At 38.1% G+C, this 20,237-nt stretch overlaps 1 protein-coding gene across 9 annotated transcripts in view; it reads left to right on the forward strand.

Annotated features, from left to right (window-relative positions):
- The first annotated feature begins 4,521 nt into the window (after nt 1–4,521).
- PRRC2C (proline rich coiled-coil 2C) overlaps nt 4,522–20,237 on the forward strand; it is an 86,168-nt gene continuing 70,452 nt past the window's right edge. For all 9 annotated transcript variants that reach the window (XM_025170216.2, XM_007433747.4, XM_088128459.1 and 6 more), the window contains exons 1-4: nt 4,522–4,619; nt 12,747–12,898; nt 13,879–14,056; nt 15,378–15,487. In XM_025170216.2, coding sequence (XP_025025984.2) covers nt 12,784–12,898; nt 13,879–14,056; nt 15,378–15,487 — 403 coding nt within the window. In that variant the 5' untranslated portion in view covers nt 4,522–4,619; nt 12,747–12,783. The remainder of the gene's footprint in view (nt 4,620–12,746; nt 12,899–13,878; nt 14,057–15,377; nt 15,488–20,237) is intronic.

Here is a 20,237-nt window from a genome sequence, read left to right on the forward strand (position 1 = left end):
AGTTTTTCTTGGTTTTGCTCTTGAATTTTCCTTTGTAAAAGCTAAGTTATTAACAAAAACAATTAAATTTTGTTATCCTTATGAACCTCTTTCAGATTTGCCCCTTTTTCACATCTGTCCTTCATTTTTTCCAAGAAAATATGGTCACTGTAGTTATAATAAACATCAAGATAATATTTAACCATGTACTTTCACTTCTTCGGACAGATAATTCTTTATATTTGGTGTGCATATCTGTGACTTGATTAATTTTTGTATACTTTGTTCTCTTTTTTTATATAATACAGAAACAGAGCTCCTTCCTGCTATAAGCATAGGAGAAGCATGGAATAGAGGCATCAGGAGTGGATGGAAGAGAAAGGAACATCTTAGGGAAAGGATTCTCAAAATTGGCAGTACCACAAAATTATCAGTGAACTAGTCAAACATTTCCCACCCCTTGAATAAACTAATGGTTTTATTGGTCTTAGGTCTAAGCTTATTTTAATATTTACATTTTACTCTATAAATCATCCGGATTTTGCAAACTTTGTAGTACAACAACTGCCTACTGTGCTTTTGTACAGGTCAAATCAGGAGCAAAACAAAGCATGTTTTGATAGGGCTCCTGCTTTGTCTGCACAAATCTAATTAAAAAAAAAACTGGGAATATCACCCCTCCTCCCCCCTAAAATATTTACACATTGCGTGCAGTGCACAGGGATTCACAACCACAGTTTGAGAAATCCTCTTACGAAGTAGTTGAAGCGGGAAGATGACAGAAGGGCCCAGCATAGTTCATGCCTATTCTCCATACAGATGCCCAGAATCTGCCCCCTCACTGAGAATTCATACAAACACCCACATTCCAAGAAAGCACATAGGTAGAGGGAAGACATAAAACGAAGCGTAGTTTTCTATAAGGATATGGGTAAAAATCAGTTTTAGCAAAATAAGACTTAACTTGTAAACCACAAATTTAAAATCTACACTGTTGCTTTACTTAAAAGTAACAAAAAAAAAAATCACAGATTTCTTATCTACAGATTTATATAACTTTTCATTTCCTGATGGTTTTTTATCAATAAATTTGTTTCTGGGATCATTTCTCACTGGATGACAAATCTGGATGATACTTCTTCCTTCCAACCAGCCAAAATATATTTACTTTTTGTTTTATCCACATGTCATATTTGGAATTTGTATCTTGGAAGGATTATCTGTGCTATAACCAAACAGTTTTCCCCAAGCTAGGGCCTTCCAGTATCTTGGACTTTAGCTCCCATCTTCCTAGCCACAGGGCGGTATAGGGTAAAGGGAATTGTAGCTGGAAGTAGCAGCTTAGGGAAGGCTGGTGTTTGGGTGAATTGGGGATTATAGTTATAAAATAAGAGGAACTAAGACTGAATAAATTGCAGGAAAAGAGGAAATTACAAACCCAGAGTGCAGGTGAAACTCAAAAAATTAGAATATCGTGCAAATGTTCATTTATGTCAGTAAAGCAACTCAAAAGGTGAAACCAATATATGAGATAGACGCATTACATGCAAAGCGAGATATGTCAAGCCTTACTTTGGTATAATTGTGATGATTATGGTGTACAGCTTATGAAAACCCCAAATTCACAATCTCAGAAAATTAGAATAGTGTGAAAAGATTCAATATTCTAGGCTCAAAGTGTCCACTCTAATCAGCTAATGAATCCATAACACCTGCAAAGGGTTCCTGAGCCTTTAAATGGTCTCTCAGGCTGGTTCAGTAGGAATCACAAGCATGGGAAAGACTGCTGACCTGACAGTTGTGCAGAAAACCATCACTGACACCCTCCATAAGGAGGGAAAGCCCCAAAAGGTAATTGCAAAAGAAGTTGGATGTTCCCAAAGTGCTGTATCAAAGCACATCAATAGAAGGTTATGTGGAAGGGAAAAGTGTGGTAGAAAAAGGTGCACAAGCAGCAGGGATGACCGCACCCTGGAGAGGATTGTCAGGAAAAGGCCATTCAAAAGTGTTGGGGACTTTCACAAGGAGTGGACTGAGGCTGGAGTTAGTGCATCAAGAGCCACCACACACAGACGGATCCTGGACATGGGCTTCAAATGTTGTATTCCTCTTGTCAAGCCGCTCCTAAACAACAAACAACATGAGAAGCGTCTTACCTGGGCTACAGAAAAAATGAACTGGTCTGTTGCCCAGTGGTCCAAAGTCCTCTTTTCTGATGAGAGCAACTTTTGCATCTCATTTGGGAACCAAGGACCCAGAGTCTGGAGGAAGAATGGAGAGTCACACAATGCACGATGCTTGAAGTCCAGTGTGAAGTTTCCACAGTCTGTTGATTTGGGGAGCCATGTCATCTGCTCGTGTTGGTCCACTGTGCTTCATTAAGTCCAGGGTCAACCCAGCCGTCTACCAGGAGATTTTGGAGCACTTCATGCTTCCTTCCGCAGACGAGCTTTATGGGGATGCTGACTTCATTTTCCAGCAGGACTTGGCACCTGCCCACACTGCCAAAAGTACCAAAACCTGGTTCAATGACCATGGGATTACTGTGCTTGATTGGCCAGCAAACTCGCCTGACCTGAACCCCATAGAGAATCTATGGGGCATTGCCAAGAGAAAGATGAGGGACATGAGACCGAACAATGCAGCGGAGCTGAAGGCCGCTATTGAAGCATCCTGGTCTTCCATAACACCTCAGCAGTGCCACAGGCTGATAGCATCCATGCCACGCCGCATTGCAGCAGTCATTGCCGCAAAAGGGGCCCAAACCAAATACTGAGTACATATGCATGCTTATACTTTGCAGAGGTCCGATATTGTTCTATTTCCAATCCTTGTGTTATTGATGTCATGTAATATTCTAATTTTCTGAAATTGTGAATTTGGGGTTTTCATAAGCTGTACGCCATAATCATCACAATTATACCAAAGTAAGGCTTGACATATCTCGCTTTGCATGTAATGCGTCTATCTCATATATTGATTTCACCTTTTGAGTTGCCTTACTGACATAAATGAACATTTGCACAATATTCTAATTTTTTGAGTTTCACCTGGAGGAGGCGGCAGCTGTGGGCCCTGAATATACAGTATTTGTGTTCAAAGGATTTTTTAAAATAATATTTGCTTATCTTTGGTTACTGAATATAGATGGCATGTTCCATCCCTGGATACACCACTGAGTAAGAACAGAAAGTTTGTGAGTTCATAGAATAGCTTCACTACACAGATAAACTTACTGTGGATTCTAGCATGCTTTTTTCCAGCAATTTGCAAGTGGGTTCCATTAAGTCTTCATCCAGGCCCCTTGTGCCCTCTGCCCTCTGCTTCTAGGCCCTGTCAGGGTGCCAGAATGTTGTCTTTGGCCATAGAATTTTGTCTTTTAGCCATAGAACCTGGCAGTACCATTATCTCAGTGTTTTTGGTGTACATTGTGCTTTCTTTTATTTCATTATGAGTTCTTTGCCCATTTGATTCCTTTTTATTACACATTTGTTTTCACATTTTGCAAACACCTGCAAAAAAATGTACTTAGGCCTGCATGTATATGAAATTGCTTTTTCCAACATCAGAAAAAGTGGTTTCCAGTCACAATATTTTTCCAACAAATCTTTATTTTCAAGAACACATGCCAGCAATAATATAGAATTGACGACAACGTGCTTTCCAAATTTCACCATAGAAATGTATGATGAGTCATGTGATCTACAGACTACAGTGATCATAGATTTGAAGGGATTGGATTGAAGCCAATTGCTGGAATCAGGAAATAAATTAAAGAAGGTAAATCTAGGCTGTCAAACCTGTTGAAGGACAGGGAAAGAAAGAAACAGACAATCTACAAGGTCACAATACATGAACGTTTGAATGACTAGTAGTGAAAACAATCCAAAAAACCCACAAGACACTAAAAAATTCAGACAATATTTGAAGACCATGCCTGCCAGGGGACTGGACGTCTGTAACTCTAGTCCTGCTAGTCTGTTGCACAAAAATCATAACCACAAACAGCCTTGTGGTACAGAGTTTAACAAATGTGTCTTCACATTAATTTTGTGGATCATTATTACTATGTGAGATGCATGGAGCAAACTACTGTGAGCAAGATGATGTAAATCCATTTGACTGTAGGATCATGATAAAAAGGGTCCGGGAATAACCAGGATTGTTAGGCCGTTTAGGAGATAAAATAGCTAGATAATCGTCACAAATAAGCTGCAGACAGCCTTGGGTTTTCTTTGCGGATATGTCTGTAAGATTGAGCGGGGAGGAAAATTTATTCTCTCTTTGTGGATCTGTTTTTCGAACGGATCATCTAGTCATGTAGATCTTTTTTTTTTTAATTTATTATTTATTTGTATCCCGCTTCTCTAAAGAAGCACCCAAAGCAGTTTTACAAAGATACTTTAGAAGCCACAACAGGTATTAGAAGCACGTTACAGCTCCCGCAGCTCCTCCAGGGGGCGCAAACGCCCATCTCCGAAGAAACTGTGCCGCCACGGGCACAGTAGCCCAGTCACGTGGCTCGCAAGCGGTACGTGCGTGCTGAAGTCAGACGCTGTTAGGCGCCGCCGGTTTGGCTATTCGCCCGCCATTTTGGCCCGCTCTGTGTGAGAGCAGCTCAGGCGGTCGCTTCGGCCTCGGTAAGTGGGATCGTGAGGCGGCATTATCTGGCAGTAGCGGAGGGCGAGGGAACGGGGGGGATGAGGGATGGAAATCTGGTGCCGGCGGCCGCTAAAAGGCTCCGCGCGGAGAGAGTCGGGTGGCCCGCGGCGAGCCCCGGCCGGAGCCGGTGCAGAGAGAGCATCGTCCTTCCCCTGCGCCTTTCTGCCTTGCGCCTTGGGGTCTAAGGGATGGGCTGGGGGAAGATCCGCGCCTGGAGCGTCCTATTTTACTCCTAACTCGGGACAAAAGGAAATTTGGGGGGAGGGGGACAGCGAAGAGCGCAGGAATCGGAGGTCCCTTTTTTTTTAACATCCGGTTTTTTCGCCTTCAAGGTTCCGGCGTCGTTTCCTAACTTCTTTTTCCCAGTCCCAATTCTCCCAACAGCCTCGATGACTCTTTTTATTCTCACCTTTCATTTCTCTTCCGGCATTTCTTTCCTTTCAGATTTCTTCCTTCTGGGGAACATGAGTAATTTATCTGACTAAGCCCGGTCTAAGATTGCTCAAGGCTGCTGTTCCTGTACTTGTGCTAAATTTGAGAGTAATTTCTTCATGGTGAGGGAAAGGATAAAAATTTAAGGACTTGAGCTGGAAATAGACTCCATTCAGATTCGGTGAATTTTCTCCTCAATGAACTGGCAGGAAGCACAAGTGTGTGTTAGAGAGACATCTCAGAGTATATTCAATATTGACTCTTGTTCAGTTATCAAATAGTGTAGTATGTGATTGACTGAAAAATCAGACACTCCCCTGCCAGCCACCTGCCAGTGGAGGTCTTCATCAGAAACTTTCCTCTGGAAAAATACAGTTATTTTTCAGTTGAAATACTCCTTTTACTTCCAGTATCTTTCAGGTTTTATTTTTACTGTGTTTTTTCTCAGCACTCTGTAGTTTTATGATGTGGCACAAACCAAGGGTGAATCCTTGGAGCTGGCATGCTTTTCCTAGAAGAAATTATAGTATAGGTGACTGCCACAGAATGGATGAATTTGTGAAGGAGGTTGTCAGCCCTTCAAGGTAGCCCAGAGAAGAAGCACAAACCATGAGTACTAACACTATCTTTATTGTAAGTTTACAGTAATAGAATATCACAAGTCTGAAAGGATTTCTCCCTTCCTTTATGTTTACTTTCCAGAAAACTAGGGAGAGTCCCTTCTGAGATGCTTTCCATGTCCTTGTTCCTTCTGTGGGCTGAGAAATCTTTTGCATGACTGTTGTCTAGTCTGCAGATCTTCTTCCTGTCCCCCAAGGTTATTCTCACATACCATTACAGCGATTTAGACCTCACTTTATGCAATACAAAAAAAAAGCCAAAAAAATGTATAGGAGGCAGAATGTAGTTACCTAGACAGTTGTTAGTTTTAAGCAAATAAGATCCCAACCTTTTAAAACTATTGTCCTAATCACAGTCAAACTAGATAAGCAAGGTTATTAGAATTTTTCACCCTCACTTTATCATTTGACTGGTCTAGTCATCTAAAGCTCTGCTTTATGAGTTATGGGCTAGGCAACAAGTTTTCTCTGTGACAGACTACCTTTTATGGAACACTCTCCATCCCATCAGTGTTGTACGCCATCCAGAGTCACTTTTTTGTGAGGTGAGCAGCTATATAAATATGATCAATAAATTAAAAAATCCCAGAAGTATGTGCAGCCCCTACTTTATTAACATTCCAAAAAGAAACCAAGGCTGTATTGTTTCATCAAGCCTTGGGTCCCTAGAACTCCTAAGTGGGGTGTTCATCTGCCATATTTAACTTTTGGTTACATATACTTACTTTGTGTATTGTAGTATGCTGCCTAGAGACCTCCAGGATTATAAACATTGTAAATAAATTAATGCTGTATTTCTGGAACAGTGAAAAGTTCAGGGCAATCTCTGCTTCTATGTGGTGATTCTGTTGGGGGGATGGCCTCAATGCAGCAACCCATTCTCCTTTCCTGTTTCTCTAGTTCCAAGGTTAAAAAGAAAACCACCAGAAGGAATCTTCATTCTAATAATAAAAATGGCAGTATTGCAAAACCTAAGGTAGAAAATATTTTCAGCAAGATTGTATATCCTTTCTCATTTCCCTTACCCAATGGCTTTGTTGTGTGAATCCTTTTGAATATCAGCTGTCTGAATGCAGCTTATATAAATTACCTTTGCTGCCTTTCCTATGCAATCTGCTGTTGAAACAGTTAAACAGTCTGTAGGTTGGTTGAGTGTCATATGAATGAACTACAAACTACAGTTTGGTATTATATTAACAGATCTTGTGTTTGGTTGTACCTTTTTCTTGAATACTTAGGTATTTCCTCTTTATTACTAAATCTGAATCAGCCAGGTACATTTACAAACCATATTCTGATGCAGATTGAAAGGATCACATTCATTTTGGATGTAGTTAACCAAAGTGAACCAGAATAACATAAGGAATATTCCAAATGAAAGATTCATTTATATAACAGTAAATTAGCAGTCCTAATGTCTGACAGACGGATGATCCCTGAGTAAACAACTATATGGATAAAAGACTATAATTATATTACAAGGTTGTTATCTTGATTACAGATATATGTGCTATTATTTTAAAACCGTGTTCTCAGGACTCAGTAAACTGTAAAGTTCAGTTAACCTAGATTACAAAATCTTGCTTCAAGGCTGCCAGACTGGTAGCTGTTCAAGCCTACATGACAAATAATTGTAAACTGAAAAGAGTTGGAGTTAATCTAGCAGCACACATTGATTTTACAATTTAGTGTATGGTAAGGACACAGCAATGTTGGTGTAATTATGGATTATTATGGAAATTATGGATGTTCATCTTTTATTTGGAATGCATTTTGTAGAACTAGTGATACATTTTATTCAAGAAGATTTTGTGTATTTGTTGTTGTACATAACAATATTTTATTGCTTCCTATAATGACCTTTTTTCCAGAACACTAAAAATTCAAGCTCTAATCTGAATAAACTCTATATTGAAAAGTTAGAGGTAACTGTTTCTCTGAACAGTTCTAGCATGATACATGCAGGGGTTTTTTTCCCCTTCTCTATGCTTAACTCCTGTTCTTTGTGCCACTTAACCTCATGGCACTTAGATTATTCCTGATATTGGACTGTAATACATCTTTTTTAATATGTCGACTTTGGCTTTTTTGGCTGGTGTGGGTCTTCCAGGCTGTGTGGCCGTGTTCTGGAGGTTTTGTTTCCTAACGTTTCGCAGCACCTGTGACCGGCATCTTCAGAGTGCAGGACATGTGACAGTTCACACAATGAACTTGCTAATCACCCCCAGCAGCCCCTCGTTAACAATTCAATAGAAGAAAAAACCCTGCCTAATCACCAGGAAGATACACACAGATGCTGACACCAAAACAAGCAGCCACTCAGTAACCCAACCCCCCCCACACCCCCAATCCCCCCCCTTTCCCCCCCCCTTGGATCTCTATAAATACCCACAAAAGGGTCACATCACCCTGGGCACAGAGAGAACTGCTCCTGTCTATGCTCCTGCACTCTGAAGATGCCGGTCACAGGTGCTGGCGAAACGTTAGGAAACAAAACCTCCAGAACACGGCCACACAGCCCGGAAGACCCACACCAGCCATCGTATCCTGGCTGTGAAAGCCTTCGACAATACTTTGGCTTTTTTTCCCCCCTTCATGAAAAAGATTATTTTTGCTTCCCCCCCCCCCTCCTGGCAATCCCCCTCCTTTTGAAGACAATTCCTGGTATTTTGTCCCTCATTAAAGTATTTCTATGTAAATAATAGATGTAGCTTAATATAGACCTGAAATATTTTTGAAGCCATGACACCTACATATACCCTTTGTAGATTGTTTTACATTAAAACAGGGAGGCCCGCACCAAAAAAAATGTAGGCTCTTTTCCCAATTAAATTAAAGTTTTGTACTGTATTAACTAATTCTGTGCTTTGTTCTGAATGAGAGACTTCAATTTCTTGAAGAATTGGGGTTTTATTTTTTGGCAGCATAGTGGGAAGATAGTAGAAGTGATGTTCCAACAGTGTGAATGTTTGAGTAGAGGAAAATAGTCTGTTAGTGAATAATGAAAATCACAGAAGTTCCATGTTTTTAGAGCCAGAATTTAAAATAGATTAGCAAACAGCATTCATGTGTTCAAATATTTATGCAAATATAAAAACTTTAAAACAATGGCATGTATTAAGTTTAGGATCTGTAAGATTATGTGGGCTCATCCCCAGGTTGCTCTGACTGTTACATGAACATACTGTAATAACTTGTTTATGTGACATGTCCTAATGGCATTGCTTTTGTCTCATTCCCAGCACACAGCTAAGGTTTAAGGTTGTCGTTCATTGTTCCAGTTTTAATTTTTTTTTTTCCTCCTCTGCACACTTTTTGCTGGGGACACAGTCTAGCACACTTCATCATCAGTGATATGGTTGATGACTCAGTCAGGGGCTGGGATCTGGCCAACTCCTACTAGCCATTTAATGCTGCTGCAACCTTGCCCACTCTCCCTCGATGATGGCCATTATGGCTTGAGCTGCGAATGAGGCTGGATACCCTGGTTTTTGCAGAGCCACAAGAGGGATCGGCAGTGAGGGCAGTGTACAGTATGCTGACATACTTTCCTGCTGGCTCATAGCCTGAAGCAAAGCACTTGAATGTAGCTATTTAGTTGTGCCCTCTGTCAGGTGCTACTCTGTGTGTAAAATTCCACACACTGAAACTATTTTTTTAGGTACTGAGAAAGCTGAGATTAGTGAAATAATGAAATCCATTCAGCTTACAGCTAAGCTACAGAATGGTCTATCCTTAAAGTTATAAATATGTATTCCCCTTTGGAGACCAATTCTTCCAAGAGTCCAATTGACAGTACTGTGATATGAAGAATTTCTTCCTCTTCTTTGAGGCCATCCATGTTCCACAGATAACTAATACGTTAGGCAGGCAGTCCATTAATTTTTATGGACTTTTGATTTCTGTAGAAGTATTTTCATGGCTTTTATGGTTTCATAGCAAGACTTAATGTTTAATCACAGAGTATGCATTTGTCTTGAGGTATTCTGCTAATAGATACAGTAATTTTTTTGTACCTCTGCCTGCAGCCAGTTGTGCTCTATCTTCTTATATATTTGTTTTTGGCTTTTCTTAAAAGACTGTTTTACACTTTGAAAGAGATTTTGTAGTATGAAAATTACTCAGTGATTACAGTCGTTTCTTATATGATTGGGCTATAATTTTATTGTCTTTCTTTTTAAAAAACAGAACAATCAGTGCAGGTGGTTGACATAAGAACATTATTGTTATATGAAATAACAAAGAAGGGATTTCTTTACCTGCTTCCCTAATTAGATAGTACTGTAATACAATATTTTTGGTTGGCACACTATTTTCAGGTTCTTGTAAACTTAAGAACACTACACAGTATATTTTCCCTAGAACCCCATGTACAATTTAGCATTCAGCTTATATCTTACAAAAGCAGAGTAGGTTTTATATGTTTCATTTTCAGTTTGCTGTCCTAGGATATAAGACAGTGAAATGTAGGGTGTTGTATGTTTACATTTTGGTGTACTTGCATTCTATTTTAATGCTTAACTAGAATCTTATATTCACTATATAGATAGTCTTCTAAGATGCTTTGCTTGCTGTTGCAACTAGAGTTGCTTTTTTAAAAAAAAGAAACTTTAATTTTTTGGGAAGAGCATTGAATAAGCCACACTTTGCAGACTGGGAATACTAGTGTCTGCTTCAGAGAAAGAAAAAAATGAGACTTTTTCCTTGCATCTGTTTACATATTTATCTTACATATCTTACTGTATGAAGTGCACTTCTGAATCTGGCAATGTTATGCTTTGTCCTAATGCTTGTTTACTTGGCGCAAGACCTGACAAATTACCCTATGATGTACTTTAATGCAGATCTAGTCTTTCTACATTAACTTTAATTTCTGAATTAATGGTTTTAAATGCTGTTCGTAGATGAAGAAGGGGAACTCTCAAGCGCAGAAAGCTTAGGTTAATTCCAAATAGGTTATCATCATATTAAACAAGGATTGTGTTGTAGATTGCAGCCATGGTTTTAATCTTTATAATGTTCTAGACCACTTGAATCAATTTATGAAAATTTTGGCAGTGCTGATACATATGTTGTGTGAGACCACTTTTTAGACTGATATTTTACATTTGCAGCATTGGAATATGGAGTTCGTGCCCAGTACATTGAAAGCAAACCTATGATAGAAACATTTTTAAATGGTTGTTTTCATATAAGAACCTTTCCTTATATCTAACCTGACTTTGTATGTTAGCTGGATTTTGTTAACAGTATTTAACTAGAAGAAATGGTCTTTAGAGGGTTAGAAGCGGGATGGAGAAGGCCGGAGAGACAAATATGGAATATAGAATATAGAAGAAATGGTCTTTAGAGGGTTAGAAGAGGGATGGAGAAGGCCGGAGAGACAAATATGGATCTAAAACTTAGCTATCACTTCAGCTGAGTAATAAAAAGCTCAAGTTGATCAATAAGCCATAGCTATATTTTCTCTCTCATTCTCCAGCTAGCGGGAGAAATGAAAGAGTAAACATGCTTCATTTTCTTAATGCGAGAATGTGGTGAGGAATCTCATTGTTTTCCCTTTCTTTAGAAGGGAGGACCAAATAGCTCATTAATTATCATACTTTAAGTTAGATAAACTAGTTTCTAGTTTATCTAACTTAAAGTATTGAAATATGGCATATACTGATGGATATTTTTAAAGGCAGTGCTAATATGTTAAATTTATGCTAATTTTCCTCTGGACATAAGAAGCATTCAGTAGTTTGCCAGTTCTTAATCAAATGCTTTAAGCTAGATGGACTGACATAACATGTGAATGAAACCTATTTTCTGTTTCCTGAGGTTTGATCAGACTAAAATGATTCTGCAGGTGATCTCAGTTACTTTATGATAATAGCCATACATGGAATTGTAAAGGTTTTGAGTTGATAGTCTGGAACAAGGGTCAGCAAACTTTTTTTATAAAGGGCCATATCCCACTTCGCAGCTGGCAGGTCTGCAGGCCAAGGCGTGTAGGAGCCATTCGATGATGCTGGCCCACCAGCAAGGAGGCTGCTGGGAGGCCACTGCCACCACCCATGTCACCCCACCCCTCACCCCAGGAGCTTGGCTGAGGCTCAGGCCTGGTGATCTGCCACCCACTTATCCATCCAATTCTTAGCTTGCAGGCTATGTAAAAGCAGGTGGTGGACCAAATTTGGCTGAGGGCAGTAGTTTGCTAATCCCTGGTCTAGAAGATCATAAATGGAACAGCATGCTAAGAAACAAGAGTATGTCTCCAGACAGTTTGATTGTATGTATGTATAAATCTTAATGTTAATTACTCTAAATGCATGAATATAGATAGATTCAAACACAGGCTTTTAAAGAGCATATTAGTAACATTACTCATTTTAAATTGTCCCATCTCTTTGTTACATTATAATTTTGATATTTGCTGGTATGATTCATATCTGTTACTAAAAATCAGAGTTTTATTAACAGGATCTCTGCAAAACAGAGTTTCATTATCTATTGTGATATATTAAATATCTGCGAAGTGGGATATGGCCCTTTATAAAAATAGTTTGCTGACCCTTGTTCCAGACTATGGAAATATGGATCTAAAACTTAGCTATCACCTCAGCTGAGTAATAAAAAGCAGCCTCCTTGCTGGTGGGCCAGCATCATCGAATGGCTCCTACACGCCTTGGCCTGCAGACCTGCCAGCTGCGAAGTGGGATATGGCCCTTTATAAAAAAAGTTTGCTGACCCTTGTTCCAGACTATGGAAATATGGATCTAAAACTTAGCTATCACCTCAGCTGAGTAATAAAAAGCTCATATTGGAAGTGCTACAGTGAAGTTTTTGTGGAGCAGTTATACCATATTCTGGATATCCCAATTCTTGTGATGATTGATTGATTGATTGATTGATTGATTGATTGATTGAGTTAGTAAATCTATTTATATAGCCGCCCATCTCACCACAGGCAACTCTGGGCGGCATACAACAAAATGTATAATTACATTTGTTGCATGGATGAGTCTTTTTTTAAGTTGTTTTGACTAGCCAATTTACTTTTACTTTTAGGGGGTGAGCAAGGAGATTCCAGACTCAATGAACTGAAATGTCGGAGAAGTCAAGCCAGAGCACAAAAGCAAAGGACGGGAAAACAAAGTATGCAACACTTAGTTTGTTCAACACATATAAGGGAAAGACTCTGGAAACACAGAAAACTACAGGTATGTTTGTTAAAACTGAACATTTCATACTCATTTACTAGGTTTTATGCAGTTGGTTGTCATTTTGTTTTGGGCAGGAATATCAGAGCTAAAGCATTTTGTTTAACTACAGATTTTCAATTTTGCAATTGTTACATTTCCTAATCTATACACGTGGCAATGTCGGACTTATGGCCACTATTTAGATATTTTTAAATCATTTAAGATCATCTCTCCAAAGTCTTCTGGAAAGGTTATATGTAGGTTACTGGTATGCTGAGTCTTTTGTCTTTTAGTGGGCAGTCAATCTGGCATTTAATCCATGAATTTCATCTGCTATCCCTTATACATTTGTGATTGATTTGTGTAGGTTTTATTTTATTACGCTGTTCATTGTTATGGATATTTTTAATGAAAAAGCAGATAACACCCATAATACATATCTGTGTACTTGAGCAGCAAATTCGCAGTGAATACAAGTTCTATAAGCAGAGCAAAGAAGGAAAAAAGAAATGTCCTTTCATAATTGCTGTTCTATAAAAGAGAACAATAAATAAAAATAGACCTAATATATACTTGATTTAGGAAACAAAGTTTGCTGTATGAATCTTATGACTTAATATTAGACTTTAGTGATTCTTTGTATTGTTTAATGTTTTTTTAAATAAGGCAGACTACAGAAGAATAACAAATAAATAATATAATAAAATTAAAAGAATAAAAAGAATAACGAATAAGAATAAATAAGAATGTAGATGCTCAGTTTGCACTATCTATTTAAAGTGCTATATTCATTTGTCCCTATATTAATTTGGAAACAGAGGGCTATATTTTCTCTATCATTTGCAGGTACATGAGGACAGTACATTTACTCCTAGTTTTTCAGTGACAGGGATAATTTTTAATAGTATTTTGCCAGGAATGATAATTTTTTCAAGACAAAAGAAGGGTGAGTGGAGATATGAATGTATATTACAGTTCAAAATGTTTTTCTTACATAGTTACAACTCGTCATGGATTACAGAGTCTTGGGAAAGTTGCCATTTCACGGAGAATGCCTCCTCCAGCTAACCTCCCCAGTCTTAAAGCAGAAAACAAAGGAAATGATCCTAATATAAACATTGTGCCTAAGGATGGCACAGGTTGGGCTTCTAAACAAGAACAACATGAGGAAGAAAAGTAAGTTACAGTTGCACTACAAATCATCCTTCCTGTTTTGAATGTAATGTTTTAGCATATGCTGCAGGAGTGTTATAGAACGCTACAGGTAGTCCTTGCTTAACAACCATTCATTCAGCGACCATTCGAAGTTACCACAGCACTGAATGAATGGTAGTTACGACTGGTCCTTGAAGTTGCAGTGTCCCCACAGTCACATGATAGAAATTTGGGTGCTTGGCAGCCCACACACATTTATGACCACAGCATGCACTTTAATTCCCCACCTGCCTATCTCTCTCCCAACTCTGCCCTTTCGGCTGCCCTGCACTCTGCTGCTGCTGCCTATCCCTGCTGTCCTCCACCACCCCCAGCTGACCTTCACGGTCTTCTTCCAACCGCTGCTGGCAAGGCACGCCTGGCTGAGGCAGCTGCTGGCCCTTCACAAGGCCCATTATGAATTAATTATTAGTTCATAACAATAAATTATTATTAATTAATAAGAATAAGAATTTCATACAAATACTAGGACTTTAGTTTTCTGATAAATTATTGCAAGTATTTCCTCTGAGTAAAAAGAAACCAAATCCCTCAGTTCCCTTCTCATCCCCATTTGAGAGATAGATATAATCACGATGTTGTCTGCATATAAAAGAGCTGGAACTGCTCAGCCTGCTAATACAGGGGGGATGATGAGTGGGAACAGAGAAGCCCTGTCATACCAAATAGGTATTTATAAAAGATGCTTCATCAGTAATTTTTGTAAACGAAGACTAGATTGGACAGATATAAGAGAAGGACCTTATCTTCTGAGGCAGTGATATGGAGCCCATTCAGGAGTATCTCATTCTTGATTAAACTTATTTTCCTAGATCTTGGTGGCAGCATCAGATCATCTGCTTCTCTTTGCTTTGCCTCTATAATGAAGAATGTAAGATTGTTTGTTCACTTCCACTGTGAAAAAATAAATGAGTGCAAACTGAGATTAGATATTACCTCCCTGTGTGCTAAGAAACAGATTTGATGTTTTAAAAAATGTTTTTATATGATACAAACTATTTCATGCAAATCCTGATAAGCTTTCCTGAAGTTTTTCCCTTTTATTTTATATCAAAGCTGCTGAAATAAGATGTTCATAGAAATTATATTAAGAGAAGTATTGACCATAGGAGCTGCATTCAGAAATGTGCCTAAACTTCCCCAAGTTGTTGTTATTCTGCTCTTATAATAGAAGCTTTCTTTAATGATTTGAAAATTTGAATTCTTTGTTAAAACATGGTTTTGCAATCATTATGTTAGCCACTTTTGCTCTCAAGTATCTTCAAATTTCTCTTGCTTTTAGACAGGCAGAAGTGCCACAGGTGCAGCCAAAACCTGCAGTTCCTGCTCCTCCAGAAACACCTCCTGTTGTCAAATCCTGGGCTAATACCAAGCAAGGTGGACAGGGTGATGGTAAGTAGAGGAAAGATGGACCAACCTAGCTGAGCTAATAGTTCTAAACTGCAGTTTTCTCTACTTCTTTCTGTGGTTTCTAATTTCTTTCTGCAGTTTCTAATTTCTTTCATCTTTCTATTTATCTGAATAGTGTTAGAGATGTAATAGAATCATTCTTTGGTGAAGGTTGAAGCACAGCACCAAAACTTTCAAGTCTGTAGCAGTTGCTCCCAGTTCTGATGGGAAACTTAGGGTAGACTATTTGACATTAAAGAGTGAGAAGGTAATATCTATAGAGTGCAATTTTGCTAAAGTGAAAATTGGTTTATGGGAAAAAGAACACCAAAATGCTTGTATGGGCACAGATGAGGTGGCTTTGGGTAGTCTGTGCCTGATCAAAATATGTTCCTGGCAGAAGTACTTTGGGGATGGAGAGCAGGAAAAAAGGGGCCAAGGACATTGATGGCAGCAGCTGAGAAGGAAAACACAGGAGATTGGGGGCCAGTTCGGCTGTGGGATATGCTGCTCTGGGGGGGCAACTGAAGGGAGAGAGAGAAGGAGCTTGGAAGCTCAGACTGGTAAGTTATGCTATGATGGGAGCTGCTGTGACAAGGGAGGGAATCAAGGGATAACGTCATTCCCTCCCTTTGCTTTGTACTTGCTTTGTCCAGACTTTGATTACTCTAAAACACCAAAGAGGTGGCGTTGCCAAATTCTGATGATCGAAAACTATTTGGCAGAACTTCTAGAATAGGTTTTGCTCCAGGTACAAAGCAAAAACATTTTTTTCTGATTCATGCATTCTCCCCCAAGCCAGAGCTATAAAGGATTCAAGGCCTGGGTGTATGATCTGTGTCTGAAGAGTTGATACCAAAAGGATATTGCCCTTTGTGGAGCTGTTGAAGGATGTTAAGGGAAAGTTATTCTGGTCTTTATGTCTTGTATTTGTATATGTGCTGTTGTTTGTTTATTATATGTTTTAGCAGAGCATGTAACTTTTATGTGTATGGCTGTGGCTGCTGTTGCTTCTTCTTCTGTGGTCTTGAGGGAGAGTAGAGAGAGAACAGGGTGCCCCTAATATACAGGGGGAAGTATGAAGCTGGGGAGGTTTTTGTCAGATAAGGAAAACTACATGCTTGAAAGCTATTCTTTATATTGAGTCTTCTTCCATCTTGCAAAATTTTAGATGGATAGGCCAGTCTACCTTCTGGTTTTGTGATGCTGTTTTTAAATGCCAGGTTGGATTTCTAATAGCTTGGTTGCAATTGAGATGGCTACCCCGGTGACTTGGGTAAATGGGCTTAGTGTAATTGATTTTATTCAGCTCTCCCCATGTGGGTATTTGGTCCAGCACAAATCTATGCTGGGTGGCCATAGGGTCTGTGTTCTTGTTATCTGTAGCGATGCCAGGAAATATTTCTGGTCTAGCCCCAGTTTTGAAGGCATATACCTGTTGATATATCATTCATCGTGCTCCTCAGTGACCTCCCTGATTGAAGTGATCTCAGAGATCAGATTGGGAAACCTTAGGTAGTTGGTTTTAAGAGACTTCAAATTCATGCTGAGTTCTCCCACCATAGAGCTCTTTCAATTTACCATTGGCTTGAAACATGGCTGGTCACATTTTTGACTTGGTTTTTGCAATGGACAGAGAAAAAGGGGTCTGGGTGTGGAATATAAGTCCCCTTTATGACAGACAGATCATTTTCTTGTGGAATTTATATTGGTATAACAGACCTTTCTTGGGAGGGTAGAATATCATTTAGAATTATTCTTTCCAGAGACTTTTGAAATCTGGATGATTCTTGAATGCCCTGTGGTTTTTCTAGCTGGCAGGGCCAGTGATCCTATTGAGGCCTTGTCCTGTCAAAGAATTATGAGATGGTAGCCATTGATGTGATTGCTCCTAAACACCTTCCAGTGCTGTGAACCTAAACTGTTGGCTGTCAGTGCAGCTTCACATTTTGAAATAGATAGTAAGATGTGGGTGTCACAAGTTTAAAGACAATTAAGCATGTCAAGCACAAATGAAAGCATTATGTTGTGATTGGGGAGTCATATATATGCTCAGGATTTGATTAACAATTCAGTGGAGGATTCTTCTAACATACTAAACATTTTAAACATATTAAATATTTGACATATTAAAGCAGACCAAAAATTTGTTTTCTTACTCTCACTTGGCAAAGGTAACGATTTGTTCTATTTGCTGGTTTCTCCCTCCTCCCAAACAAAAATATTTACCTTTTAAATTGTAAGATAATTTTTTTCCTGTACTCAGGACTTCATCCTAAAGCAACTTTAAGCATAAATATTTCCAGATTATGATTAATGTAAAGAAGTGTTTACAGAGATTGGTATCAATTTTCCCTTTTGAGGTGATAGATGATTTTTCTCTTAAGTGATAAGACCATTGAAGTTTCATCTTCAGTCCCTGGGTGATCATCTGTGCGGAATAGGCAATATGCCTTGACACATCTTCTTTGGGTCTTCAGTGCTCTTCTCTGGTTCATGCCTCAAAACTCTCTTTAGCAACTTCTTCAGAAACCCTCAAACAAACAAACCTTCAGCAATGTAAGCACTCTCCAATCCACCTCAAGTTTTAAGTTTGCCTAGTCTTATATATGGCATAGGAAGGATAAACTTAAATGTATTAAATGCATTATTTTAAAGGTTCTAAGTTTTTAATCTCCTAATAGAAATAGCAATTGTGTAAAATCTGGCTGTTTCAGGAACCATGTTAGCTAAAGGAAATTTGAGTTTTCTCTTTATTAGACCATAACTTAGTTAAGTTCCTTACCAGGAACTATCAGATGTGCACACATACATATGTAGAAGGGACAATAAAGTGAAACAGCCAACAGATTTGATAACCCCCATTTGGCAGGGGCATATCCATTCATATATTGGGATGTTATTATATCTGACCTCTCCTAGAAGAAAAGGAGTTACGTCTTGCCAGGGAAAGGGCTCTTTGGTGTAGCACACTTAAATTCATTAGATAGGTAGAATAAATAATATGTGGGTGGAGACTCCTAATGGGGGATACTGTAGTCCCAATGAAGGTCAATGTCAAGTATACATTAGTTCCCTCCAGCCTAGAGAGATTACATAATGTGCTAAGACGCAAAGCTACCTGAAGTCTACGTCAATGCACTTTTTCCAGGTTGAATAAAAATTACCAAGCAGAGTCAAAGAAGCCAAAGATTCATCTGTAGAAATCTAGTTAAGTCCTTTCATGTATTTTTTTTTACTAGAACCCATACTCTAAGTTTGCCTTGCTGCATAATATATGATATATAAGGGAGTCATTCTTACTTAAATTTAGTTAAGCTTCTGTTATGAATATAATTTTGCCAGTGCTGCATATTCTCCAGGTCTAATGTTGCTGGCAATAGTGTCTCTTCTTCAGCATTGTGCCAAATTTATCCTTGTAGCCATCAGCATATACCTTAATACATTATGACATTTCTTCTTTATACGTTTCGGAACAATTCCTAGTAGAAATATATGAAGTTTCAGTTCAAATTTTACTTTTTAAAAAAATAATATTATGTATTTCTTTCCAGTACTTTTGAGGGTTTTTATTTTTTTTCATAACCACCACATATGATAGAATGTTCCCTCTTTATCATGACATTTCCAACTTTTTATATTGTATGTTTTACCTATTTTTATGATTATTGATGGAATCATATACCACCTGAAAATATTTATACCAATTTTCCCTTAAATTATAACTTGGAGTAAATTTTATTGATTTTTTTCCATAATTCTTCCTATTGTTGTTGCGTATTTGTTTCTTTAAAGTTTTGTACCCATTTTATTATGCAGTTTTTTACTTGTTCAGTCTCTGTATCATATTTTAATATCAATTTACAGTGGTTAAAAGTTTGTTAACCCTTTTGAATTTTCAATATTGCTGCATAAATGTGACCTAAATGTGATCTGTTCTCCACACAAGTCCTAAAAAGAGAACCCAATTGAACAAATGAGTCAAAAACATATTGTTCATTTATTTATTGAGTAAAATAAGCTACCTGATGAAAGCATAAAGTTGTTAAATGTATGTTTACAAATAGTATATTTAAAAAATTGTACATCTCCAGTAATGTAGGCTAATTTTTCTTTGAAGGTTCGGCTAATTTGTACAGGGTGACTTTCATTAGAAATTATCTTAGATGTCTATCTACAAATGGAACAATGGGAAAATATATGGTTGAAAGGATTGAAATTTACATTATGTTATAATCTTAAGGAGAATTTTTATAAAATGATGTATTGTTGGTATTTGTCACAAAGAAATTATCTAGAATGTATAATGGTACCTCAAATTTATGTTGGAAATGTGAACAACAAGAAAGGACATTCTACCACATTTGGTGGACTTGTTAAAAAAGCTAGAAAGTTTTAGATTCAAATACATGCACTAATTCAGAGGATTTTAAAGATTAATATACAATTGAAACCAGAGCCTTTTCTTTTGGGACTGATAGATAAACAATTGGAAAAAAGTCATGGAACTTTGTTTTTATACATGACAACTGTAGCGAGATTATTATATGTGCAAAGATGGAAAGATTCGGTACTACCAGCAAAGGAGGAATGGTTGGTGATGATGGTGGAACTTGCAAAAATGGTCAAATTGACTTCTTTGATTAGAGAAAAGGCAATATATATATTTACTGCTGACTGGAAACCCATTGTAGACTTTTTGAGTGAAATGGGGAAAAAAATATGATTTATGGTTTTGATGATTAGAAAAAAT

Source organism: Python bivittatus, unplaced genomic scaffold (assembly GCF_059951505.1).
Source record: "Python bivittatus isolate LINGU-HERP-01145 unplaced genomic scaffold, Pbiv_v1 ctg000700_np1212, whole genome shotgun sequence".
In the NCBI taxonomy this organism is placed as follows: domain Eukaryota; kingdom Metazoa; phylum Chordata; class Lepidosauria; order Squamata; family Pythonidae; genus Python; species Python bivittatus.